The sequence below is a fragment of the Sciurus carolinensis genome, chromosome 5, assembly GCF_902686445.1.
Source record: "Sciurus carolinensis chromosome 5, mSciCar1.2, whole genome shotgun sequence".
NCBI lineage: Eukaryota > Metazoa > Chordata > Mammalia > Rodentia > Sciuridae > Sciurus > Sciurus carolinensis.
This window is the reverse complement of record NC_062217.1, coordinates 47962724-47975968: the sequence shown is the minus strand read 5'-3', so window position 1 is coordinate 47975968 and position 13245 is coordinate 47962724. Positions and strand designations below refer to the sequence as shown.

At 34.4% G+C, this 13245-nt stretch overlaps 1 protein-coding gene across 8 annotated transcripts in view; it reads right to left on the bottom strand.

Moving 5' to 3' along the window:
- Positions 1–13245, bottom strand: part of Elf1 (E74 like ETS transcription factor 1) — a 105421-nt gene that overhangs the window by 14432 nt on the left and 77744 nt on the right. For 7 of the 8 annotated variants that reach the window (XM_047552020.1, XM_047552026.1, XM_047552021.1 and 4 more), the window contains 5 exons: positions 12623–12803; positions 7608–7715; positions 5412–5579; positions 3744–3827; positions 2595–2787 (listed from right to left, as the gene is read on the bottom strand). In XM_047552020.1, coding sequence (XP_047407976.1) covers positions 2595–2787; positions 3744–3827; positions 5412–5579; positions 7608–7715; positions 12623–12803 — 734 coding nt within the window. The remainder of the gene's footprint in view (positions 1–2594; positions 2788–3743; positions 3828–5411; positions 5580–7607; positions 7716–12622; positions 12804–13245) is intronic. The other variant, XM_047552025.1, reaches the window with a different exon arrangement.

Genomic DNA, 13245 nt, shown 5'->3' with positions numbered 1-13245 from the left:
AAAACAGACAGGTAGATCAATGGTACAGAAGAGAGGACACAGAGACAAACCCAAATAAACACAATTTTCTGATACTAGACAAAGGTGCCAAAACCATTCAATGGAGAAAAGATAGCCTCTTCAACAAATGGTTGCTGGCAAAACTGGAAATCCATATGCAACAGAATGAAACTAAACTCCTACCTCTCAACCTGCACAAAACTCAACTCAAAATGGATCAAGGATCTTGGAATCAGACCAGAGATCCTGCATCTTACACAAGAAAAAGTAGGTCCAAATCTTCAACATATTGGCTTAGGCTCAGACTTCCTTAACAGGACTCCCATAGCACAAGAAATGAAAGCAGGAATCAGTAATTGTAATAGATTAAAACTAAAAAGCTTTTTCTCAGCAAAGGAAACTATCAGCAATGTGAAGAGAGAGCCTACAGAGTGGGAGAAAATCTTTGCCACACATACTTCAGAGAGAGCACTAATCTCCAGAATCTATAAAGAACTCAAAAAACTTTACACCAAGAATACAAATAACCTAATCAACAAATGGGCTAAGGAAATAAGCAGACACTTCACAGAAGATCTACGAGCAATCAACAGATATATGAAAAAATATTCAACATCTCTAGTAATAAGAGAAATGCAAATCAAAACTACCCTAAGATTTCACTTCACCCGTATTAGAATGGCAATTATCAAGAATACAAGCAACAATAGGTGTTGGCGAGGATATGGGGAAAAAGGTACACTCATACATTGCTGGTGGGGTTACAAATTAGTGCAGCCACTCTGGAAAGCAGTGTGGAGATTCTTTAGAAAACTTGGAATGGAACCACCATTTGACCTAGCTATCCCACTACTTCGTCTATACCTAAAAGACTTAAAATCAGCATATACAGTGATACAGCCACATCATTGTTCATAGCAGTTCAATTCACAATAGCTAGATTGTGGAACCAACATAGATGCTCTTCAATTGATGAATGGATAAAGAAATTGTGGTATACATACACAATGGAATATTACTCCGCCATAACAAAGAATAAAATTATGGTATTTTCAGGCAAATGGATGGAGTTGGAGAGAATATCATGCCAAGTGAGATAAGCCAATCCCAAAAAACCAAAGGACAAATGATCTCTCTGATAAGTGGATGATACATAATGGGAGGGAGGCAAGAATGGAGGAAGGATGGAATGTATAGAGGATAAAGAAGGGTGGGAGGGATGGGGGGGAAGGAAAAATAACAGAATGAGACACACATCATTACCCTATGTACATGTATGATTACACAAATGGTATGACTCTACTTCATGTACAACCAGAGAAACAAGTTGTACCATTTGTTTACAATGAATCAAAATAATTAAAATAAAAAGGAAAAAGAATAAAATGGTACCTCATTCAAATTTTTCTAATATAAATACTGAAGCATTAATTTATTCCACTATAATAAATATCATACCTGAGATTCATGTTTAAAAATGAACCTTCTTATTTAGTACTTGGACAACCACCTTTGGTATGTTAGGGTAAATTTAAATATAATGGCTCAAAATATGAACCCTACCATTCATATATAATTCCTAATGACAGAGATTTTCTTATTAAAAACAAGTTTAGTGTGCCCTAGTTTTTTAACATCTGCATATAGACTACTGGTTGCACATCCCTAATCCAAAACACCCAAATTTGGAAATGCTCCAAAATCCAAAATTTGTCTTTTTGCAGTGCTGGAGAGTGAACCCAGGTCTTTGCACATGATAGGCACTCTACCACTAAGCTATTTCCCCCAACCTCTCAAAATCCAAAACATTTAAGCATCATATTGGTGATCAACAAGTTTCAGATTTGGAGCAGTTTGGATTTCAGATTTTGTTTAGCTCAACCTGTATCTGTTGTTTGCATGAAGATTTTTTTTTTAAGAAGAAAAACATCTTCCCTGGTTAGAATAAGATTTTAGTTTGAAGGTTATTAACTTCTATAAGAATTGTGGCTTTTAAAAAATTATTATTTTTATACATGACAGTAGAATCCATTTTGACATAATTATACAAGCATGGACTATATTTTGTTCTAATTCAGACCCCAGTACCTCTCCTTCCCCTTCCTTCTCCCAATTCCCTGGCTTCCTTCCCTCTCCTAATCTTTCTGCCACTTATAGTTATTTTTAAAATTAATTTCTTATGGATGTACACAATGCTGAGATTCATTGTGGTATATTCATATATGTACACAGGAAAGTGATGTCATAGTCATTCCACTATCCTTCCTTTTTCTTTGCCCCCCAGTTCCCTCCATTCACCTTTGTCTACTCCACTGAACTTCTGAAGAATTGTGGTTTTGAAACTTCAATAAAATTTACTATTGTTTAATCCCAGTTTTTAAAAGGTACCTATTTTTCAATACCTAGGAAATGATATTTTGTTTTTAAATTTTTTTTAGTTGTATAAGGACCCAATGCCTTTACTTTTATTTATTTTTATGTGGTGCTGAGGATCGAACCCAGTGCCTTAAAACATACTAGGCAAGCGCTCCACCACTGATCTACAACCCCAACCCTGGAAGTGATATTCTCAACCAAAGAAAAACTTCACATACCTGAGTGCTCTTCCCATGGTCTCATAATTCATATCAGGTTTGTTTTTGTGTTTTCCCCACAACCTGGATACCGCTTTAGAATCTACCAGTTTAAAAATGCCTTTTTCTCGTTGAGTCCATTTGATGTATTTAGGACAAGTAGCTTTGTCCTGGAGTAGGGCCAGTAAAAATTCCCAAAGATAAATTGTATTTCCTAAAACAAAAACAACTTATTTGTAAATGAACAAAATTCCATTTAAAAGAGCACAAAAAAAGAAATGAAAGTCTTGCAAACTCTATATTAATACAAAATTATTACATAATTCAGTTAGTATTGCTGATATAATTCAGTTAGAATTGGTCATTTGATGGTCATAATTTTTAGGGTCTAATAACTGTATTAGTTCCACATAAGATGTCTGAAAAGAGGCAGTATCTTATCCATTAGATTTGAAATGACTTAGGGAGAAAGTACCTCAAGATAATTTTTTTCTATTTCTTTACGAACTATTACATTGTCACCTGTAATGGTGCATGCCTATAATTCCAGCATCTGGGAGGCAGAGGCAGGAGGATCATGAGTTCAAAGTCAGCCTCAGCAAAAGTGAGGTGCTAAGCAACTCAGTGAGACCCTGTCTTTATATCAAAATACAAAATACAGCTGGGGATGTGGCTCAGTGGTCAAGTGACCCCAAGTTCAATCCCCAACACCCACCCCACAACAAAAAAAGAACCATTACATAGAAGAAGCATGAAAGAATGATATGAAACCTTTCCATAGTTGTCTTTATATTAGAAGAAGTAGATCCATCATAACAGCTTTTTTTCAAATTTGGGCAATAGTTATGAAAACACCAGAATTTCAAGACAACCTAATAATGCATATGAACTGAAAATCTAACTGGGCTGAACTCTTTCAAGAGCTTCATTATCAAATGAATGAATGGATTATTTTGACATATAAGTGAAAATAAAAGGATTTCTAGAGCTACCTTATTACCAGTCTCTTTACAGAAATTGGCAACTATCTTATAAACACTGGTAGTAATAAGTTCCATTTCAATTCATGAAGAAAACTGGAGGTTTCTACTTACAATCTGAAGACATTATAAAATAATTTCAATGTTACTTGGCCTGGAAGTATGATTGGGAAATTACAGCAGTACTTACCTTTCCCATCTTTATTTTTCTTCTTCACAGATATATTTGGTGTAGAAGCTGGGGAATCTGGTCGTGGTGGTTTAGTTTTCCTCCCTGAAATCAGAGAAACCCTGTGTAAATATCTGTCCTCAAAAGTGAAGAAGAATGGACAACTTCGCTATTTTTTCATTTATCATAAATTTCAAGGGCCAAAATGTTTATACATAGGATAATAAACTTGTCTCTTAAAGTACTTTTACTAGGGCCAGGGTTGTAGCTCAGTGGTAGAGCACTTGCCTAGTATGTATACGGCACTGGGTTTGATCCTCAGCACCACCTAAAAATAAATTGTATACAGTTAATTTTCAAATGTCAAAAACTTTTCCATATTCTATAAGTGCAGAAAATATGTGAGATAAAATGTTGGTGATCCACTTAATTTTTTTCTTGTGTTTTTTATGTGTTGGGGACAGTGGGTTCTGGGTCTCAGATGTGCTAGGCAAGGGCTCTACCAATGAGCTGATTAAGGGACACAGGATCATAAACTCTCAAGGAAGAATTTCTCCACTGAGTCCTGGCAGACACTTGTATAAGAAACTTGTACAAGTTTCCTTGTATTTGTCAATGAGTGGATTTTTTCCCCAAGTTTGTAGTTATTTTAGGGTTCCAATTATATGTTCAGGTCTCAGTCTTGCGTAGGCCCATGACCTAGGTTGCTGCCTCTACATAAGCAATAAAAACAAGTCCTTTGACATAGGTTTTTCAGCCCTTGAGAGCTGCTACAAAGTCAGTTTACACATTTTTACTTTCCTCTTCATTTTTATCTTGGAATTTCCCTTACTTTCACATGAGTTCAAGTTATTGGTGCTTGGTGAGGCCATTAATCCAAATATTAAACTCAAAATATTAACAAAGCAGGATGAGAACCAAAAGACAATGAAATGGAAAGAGTAAAAGACTTTAGAAGGCAAGTGTGGTGCCAATTTGTGAAAGTTCAAACTCTCCTTAACATTTTCCTCTTCAATTCCTTAGCTGATTTCCAATGCATAAGTTTTCCAATTGGAATCTTATGTTGGATGGATCACAAGTGTAGACTAGTGGTTTTCAAATAATGACCTTTGGGAGGAAGCTAATCTGCCTTTACCCCCAAGCTCTTTTTGAGTTTGAATTAACAGGTTTAGATTAAAAATCTCAGGCTTTAAAAAGTTAGAAAATCTTTTTTTCTGTGAGACAGACCATAAATGCATAAAATATTCTATTAGTCATTTAAAATGACTCTAATATTAAGAAATACCTCAATTTGGTTTTTTGCCCTCAATGTGTTTAATTGGTATAGAAATATACTTGAGCCACGTACAATGGCACATGCCTATAATCCCAGTAACTCTAGAGGTTATGACAGGAGGATGGCAAGATTGGGACTGGCTTCAGAAACTTAGTGAGGCCCTAAACAACTTAAGACACAATCAAATAAAAAAAATCAAAAGATCTGGGGATGTAGGTCAGTGGTAAAACACCCACTAGGTTCAATCCCCAGTGCAAAAAAGAAAAAAAGAAATATCCTTAAATAAAACTATACATAGATTCCACATCAAGACTTGATTGTTTCCCCAAAGAAATTAACCACCCAGGCTGGGGAGATAGCTCAGTCGGTAGAGTGCTTGCCTTGTAAGCACAAAGAAAAAATTAACCACCTACCTTTCTTTCTTTTAGGCTGTTCTGGTGAGGAGGCTTCTGGTGAGTCTGCATATGTCTCTTGCACCTGTTGAGTTTCCATAACTTCAGGAATCCCATCTAATGTGACTGATACATGGGTAATTGGGGCAACAACAATGTCATCTTCAGAAGAACTAAATATATTATTATCTAATGGAAATAAAATCAACTAATTATAATCTGCTGTGTATTATAAACCAAAATAATTTCACATTTCTAAGAAGATTCAAGCAGAAATAAAATCTTAAAACATATTCTCTACCTTAAATCAAGTACCCTAAATCAGTTGAAACTTGACTGGTTTATTTCAATGTCTTTCTTATTTGACTACCTATAACTCTTATCTTGTCTCTCTCCTCCAGGCTGGAGTTACTTCCTGAAATCTAAGTCTGATATCATCACATTATTCCTCTCAACACATTATTCCTCTATACAGAAGTTTTATACCCTAAAAATTAGAAGGAAAATTATATGAAAAATATATTCCCATAATTTGCAAGGAAAAAAAGATAAAATGAACCCAAACTCCACGGCATGCCATTCAAAGCTTCCACAATCTAAACCAAACCAAACTTTCCAATCACATCTCCCACCCACCATGAACTTTACAGCTTATCTGTACCAAAACATTTACCTCAAATTTTAATTTATTTACTTATTTATTTGTTTTTACAGGTCTGTGTCTGTAGCTCAATTCATTACCTCTAGCTTGAATCCCCTTTCCCGTCTCCTTTATTAAAAGCTTATATATCATTTACAGCCCAAGTTAAAACACTTTCTCAGTAAAGTCTGTCTCTGGTGTGAAAGACAGAGTACTCCTAGAGCAGCTAGCTTTACTCACTGTTTCCTGAATGCTCCTGGCCTTTATTTTTAACTTTTACCATAATTCCCTCCATAATCATCACAGACTTTATGCTACATTTTTTCTTTGTAAAAGTGTGGGGTACAACTGTTATGTGAAGATTATTTTGAATTGTGTATTACTTAAAAATCATTTATTAGTCTTTGGTATAAGATTAGGATGCACAGATTCCTTGTGAATGTACATGGTGGCAATGATTATGTCATGAAATATAGTACAAATTTTTGTGGGGGGGTTACTGGTGATTGAACTCAGGGACACTTGGTCATTAAGCCACATCACCCCTTTTTTGTACTTTATTTAGAGAGAGAAAAAAGCCCCGGCCCATTTTTTTGTAACTTTATGTAGAGAGAGGGTTTCACTGAATTGCTTAGTGCCTCACTTTTGCTGAGGCTGGTTTTGAACTGGAGATCCTCCTGCCTGAGCCTTCTGAGTCACTGGGATTACAGGCATGTACCATTGCACCCAGCCTATTTTATAAGTAACTTCAAAATTGAATTCCAAGATCTGGGAAAGAAGGAACATCTTTTTGTGCTAATGCCTAATGCACTGCTATTGCACATATAGCAACTATTCAATAAATACCTTGAGTTGGTTTAATAACAATTAATTTCATGATTTGATTGCTTCCATGTCACAAAATGCCCCCCGCAAAACCATGGATTTAAAAATGGATAATGTGGAGACTAGGGGTGTAATTCAACGGTAAAGCACTTACCTAACATGTGTGAGTTCAATTGTGTGGGTTCAATTCCCAGCACTGGGGTGGGAAGTAAGGACCTGGATGATGTGGCAATGAATTTTATGCCATAAAGATATAGTAAAAATTGGGCTGGAGTTGTGGCTCAGCCCACAGAGTGCTTGCCTAGCATGTGTGAGGCACTGGGTTTGATTCTCAGCACCGCATATAAATAAAGAAAACAAAGGTCCATTGACAACTGAAAAAATATTAAAAAAAAAAGAATAGTAAAAATTTCAATGACTTTGCCTACTCAATGATGATTATCTATAGAGATCACTCAATTATAATAGTCTGAGTTCAAATACCCTAATAGTTTCACCAGTGAGGTTAAGAGAAGAAATTCTGCATAATGCACTATTTGATAATTAGCAAATTACTTTTGGTTCCCAAATTAAAAAGTTGTCTTTAACTGAATACTCTAGCAAAGGTGTCCCAATTAATACTGTAGCTTAAAATATGTTTAGTACCCCAAAATGTAAAACATGGTCTCTGATCTCTTGATATTTACCATCTACTAGAGAGAGAAGTGGCAAGAATAACCTTACAAAGTACATAAGCATGATCAATCACTCACTTATTCGTTTTTCGTCCAGTATAGGGCCAGGGGAATCCATATTGAGAAGTGCCTCAGCAGCCTCAATAGTTTCAATTGTTTCATCCCCATTATGACAAGAAGCTTCAACTACAATACATTAAAAGAAAAAAACAGAATTAGCTACAAAATATCTGTTGCTCTTAAATTCATATACTGCTAATCTCCTGAACCAGGAAGCATCACTTAATATTCCCACCCATCAGTGAATTAAGAGTATGAGCATTTAGTGCAGAGCTGAAAAGTACTTAAAAATATCACCCAGTCATTTCATAGTATGTGGTCTAGAGGAAAAAAAATGATTTGCTCAGTGACATACTATCAGTGTATAAATCATCTCAATGCATAAAATAATACTGAATCTATTAAGTAATTGCCTTTTTAAGTAAAAAAAAACTTTGTAAGATGCTAGAGATAAAAAGGTAAGCAAAATAGAGCTCTTGCTGTGGAGCAAAACCATTAATCATTTTCTCTGATAATTTTTACATTTTCCAAAATAACTGTAAGAACAGGCATTGAACTGGAGTAGAAAGAGTCTTGGAATGACAGAATCCTAACTATGTTACCAAATCAGTATGTCACTAGGCAAGTCATTTTGTTTTTCTAGACTACATGCTATAAAATGACTGGTTGATATTCTTAAGTACTTTTCAGCTCTAAAATAAATGATAATAGTCTTAATTCACTAATGGGAATGTGGTCTCCATTTACCTCTGAATTTTCTTTCTTTCTCCTCTAATTAGTGAGTTACCATATTTTCAACAATTTTTAGGCACAGTCACATTGCATCCTTTGGTAATTACAGTACTCTGGTACCATTCTTGGGCATGTTTTGTATAATATTAATTACTCTACCAGGGACTTTGCTTAATGCCAAGGTACATATATATGTTATTTTTAAAAGTTTGAATACATGCATAAAATCGTAACTCTCGGATTCACGGTTGGATTGACAGCATGTTAACTATAAGTCTTTAAATTTTACACAGGCTTAAAAAGTAAATATAAATATAACATTTATCGTCAAAGAAGAATCTCCACACAGGTAAGAGTGAGGATTATAGGTTTTCAAAAGTTTTATTGGAAAGTTTTTTTCCAAATGAAAACTTACGTGGATCTTCAACAAAGATAAAAGTGGTATTTTTTCATTATACATTTTTACAGGTTCAAATTTGTAGTAAACTTGATAGGAAGTAAATCAATGAATAAGAATGAAGGTAAAGGGCTGGGGTTGTGGCTCAGTGGCAGAGTGCTTGCCTAGTACATGTGAGACACTGGGTTCAACCCTCAGCACCACATAAAAATAAATATACAATTTGATGTTGTTTTAAAAAGAATGAAGGTAAAAAGTAAATTAAAATGAAGGTATTTTGAAGAATATGAAAATCTGAAATCAGGGGTTATAGATAACAGCAACAATCTAAAATTTCAAATTCCATAAAGTAGCTAAATCTTTTTATATTGGAAATTTCAAACAAAATCAAAATCATGGAACATAGTATAGTGAAATCCCACGTATTCATTTCCAGCCTCAAATATTACCAACAAATGGTCAGTCTTTTTTATCATCCAAGCCCAACTCTCTGGCCCCAAGTTCTCACCCTCTACATAAATTATTTTGAGGAATTCAAGACGACATATTTATCTCCAAATATTTTAGCATGTGTTATCTAAAAGACAAGGAGTCCAACACAATGATATTACCGTATTTTAGAAATATTAATAATGAATAATTCCTTAATATCTGTTATGGGTTGAACTGTGACCCCCCTAAAAATTCATACGTTAAAGTTCTAAATTTCAGTACCTCAGAATGTGACTGTCTTTAATGAAATAAATTTAAATGAGGTCAGTAGGATAGACTCTAATCCAATATGACTGTCCCTCTAAGAAGTAATCTGGACATAAACAGTAGAAAGGGAAGGCTATACATAAAGATGCAGGAAGAAGACAGTCATCCTTATAAGCCCAAAAATAAGCCCCGAAGAAATCAAACCTGCCAATACCTTGACTTCAGACTTTCAGTTTTTAGAACAGTGAGAAAAGGTGGTGTTTGAGCAACCCAATTGGTGATACTTTGTAATGGCAGAACTAGCAAACAAATACATTATCTGAAGTACCATCTACCGCCCTTATGATCAAAACTGTTCTTTCTTCCTCTAGAACTTCTCAAAAGCACAATACTCCCTTCCCAACTCTAGAATAAGGATGATCTTTCTCAAGGCATTGCTCAGACAAGGATGAATGAACTGAACAAGTTGCATCAAAATACATTGAAAAAAAATCATGCTAGCTACACAACAGATACATGGTAGTGGTGGTCATTACACAAACACACTCAGCAATGCAAAGAAAATTCTGACTAATCCAATTCTTTTATTGATAAGAGAAACTCACCTAGATTCACTAAAAACTTTGGTTTTCTATGAATAAAAAAAATATATATGACTATAGAACCTGGGGGATGTTGCTTAGTGGTAAGAGTGCTTACCTAGCATGCTTGAGGCCCTGGGTTCAACCCTCAGCACTGCCCACTCCACAACAAAGTAAATTATGAGACAATGCTTTGGGAAAAAAAAAATAGAAAGCACTGCAAAAAGTAGGTGTTGTCAACCAGTGTTATCAGTGGAGCTTCTGCCACTTGATACATAATTTAACCTAACTTCAGTTTTTCTTTTCTATTGTGAGAATTAAATAAGATAATGTACATTTTTTAAAAAACTTATTACACTAATATGATACATTGAGGAGACAATGCCATTTTCTGTAACATTCTTACCAAAAATGTGTTACCTCAACCCTGGGACTCAGGAAGAAACATCACACAACTAAAACTGAGGCACATACCACAAAATATGTAACCAGTACTGTTCAAAACTGTCAAGATTATGAGAAACAAGGATATATAAAACAGTAACAAACTGGAAGAGATCAAGGAGAAGTGATAACAAAATGAAATATGATTTTAGGATCCTACAACTGAAAAAAGGAAAAATAATTAGTAAGAAAATGGTAAACTATAAATAAGATTTAGGGTTAAAAATATTGTGACCAATGTTCATTTCCTATTCTTAATAAATGTACAATGGTTATATAAGATATTACAGAGGAGGCAGGAAGATCAGGAAACTTTTTGTACTACTTTTGTAACTTATCCTGTAAGTCTAAAAACAATTTAGAATGAAAATTTTTAAGGAAACTATCACAATGTTTGTATACAGTAAACAGTAACTGACAACTATTATTTTGATTATCACTATTACATTTATTACTACAGGTAACCTCAATTTTATTCAGTCCCAAAACAATCTTCTGTTCCTTTCCCCCAGCTATAGCTAGCCTCTGTGGGGAATTTCAAAATCACTATTCCTGGTCTAGTTTTTCCAAATATGCAGAATACAAACTTACAGTTCATCCCCTTTCCAGTCTTTATTGTTGTCTCTTTGGTCATGTAAGATTTTTTTTTCAGATGTTGATGGACCTTCATTTTATTCATTTATTTATATGTGGTGCTGAGAATCGAACCCAGTGCTTCACACACAGTAGACAAGCACTCTACCACTGAGTCACAACCCCAGCCCCTGGCCATATAAGATTTTTATATACCAGCCACAAACATCACTACTCCAGAGCTTTTTTGGGTATTATGACAAAAATGTCAACCCAATTTTCAACGCTTTGGCCCCAAGTCTGTGCCACAAAGTTGTCATCTTCTAATTCATCTTTCATCATCTTTTCAATATGCTGGGTAAAAAAGATCTTATTTTACACTGCATTTGTTTACTAAATAAAATCTCTTTGTCATATGAGTCAGATATATATATATATATATATATATATATACATATATATATTTTTTTTACATCTGTTGTTCCAATTCTATGTCCATTTAAAGTTGCTGCTGACTTTTAAAAGCTCTCTATATATTAATGATATTAATCCTTTATCTACCATGTAAATTGTATTTAATTTTATCCATCTGTCAATTGCCTTTTATGCCTATATTCTGAGATTATGCCTATAATCTCAGAAACCCAGAAGGCAGGAGAATCACTAGTACAAGGCCAGTCTAGGCAACTTGGTGAGATCCTGTCTCAAAATGAAAAATAAAAAGGACTGTTGATATAGCTCCCCTGGGTTTAATCCCCAGTATAGGGGGGGAAAAAGTTTTAGTATTTGGTAGCATACTTACTGGTGCAAGACATTTTTACTGAATATATTATGTACCAGGCACTGTGCTAGGTGTTCAATTATAGTTAAGAAAACAAGGCAACCACAATACTTGTCACCAAGAAAACTACAGATATACTTCATTATGCTTACTTCTGTTAACTATCTTTTAAAAATAAAAATGTAAATATTTGCTCCTAAATAATTTTCTCAAATAAATTTCTAACATCTCTGGCCAAGACACATGAATGCCAACATACAAATCTACAAAGCATTTACAACCTTCCAAAATTGATAGAAATATTATCATCACTACATTACATTTATATAGTCTACTCTTCAAGTTTGAAATATCTTACTAGTTGTGACTGAACCTAAGAGAAATATCCTATAAATCACAGGACCTTATCCTACAATCTGGTCATGGCCTACTAATTTGCTTCATGTTTAAGTAGTAAGAAAACAATATTCCTTTTTCTTTCCCTACAAAAAACTTCTTATTTCATTTTTTGTAAAATAGTGTGAAGGATATTAAAAAAAAAAAGCACTCAGTGAAGAGTTGATGAATTGAGTGATTTGATTTCTCACATGCCTGTAATTTTGTCATATTCATTTCAATATATTTAAGAAAACAGGTGAGAAAGCAATATGAAACAGGGCAGATGACAGAAAATGTAGCTTTCCACTTTCTACAGGGCTCGAGCTTCTGCAGGTAATGAAGTTACCCAAAATCAAGTTAGAAACTTTTTATCTCCAAAAAAAAAGTCTGGTCTAACGACAGTGTCTAAAACTATGCTGTAGCAAGGTCCAGCTGGAGACAAACACACCTGTAAGGGTGATGTCATCATCATCGTCATCTATAATTTCTTCTTCAGCAACATCCAGTGAGCTCTCAGTAATCATATCATTGGGTTCTTCCACACAGGCTAGACCAGCATAACTATTGAGAATATCAGCACCAGGAACATGTTCCACAATTACGGCAGGAAAAATAGCTGGATCACCAAGCTGGGAGCAGAGGTAAAGGAAAATAAAAGATTAACAAAGTTTTACTTTTATTAGATACAACCCAAAAATATTTTACACATTATTATATCAACTTAGTTTCTACATCATCAGCTACTTGCATCTTGACAATCCTTCTAGGCTTCAGGGAACTATAACACATAAACTTTTATAATCTTGGGCCTGAATAACCAAGTTTCATTGAATATGCTATAAAAGTAGGTTTTTAAATGACATTACATAAAAACTTCAAAAGCATGAACCAAGAAACAGCATACAAATACACAAATAAAATCTCAAAGTTTCTCTGGAACAAAAAAACAATCTGAGTTGAATAAATATTACACTGTCACTTGGCACACAAGTCTCATTTTAACATTTTTTGACTCCCATGAAAAACATTAGCTTTCATTTTCTATTACTGTTCCTTTTAAGTATAAAAATA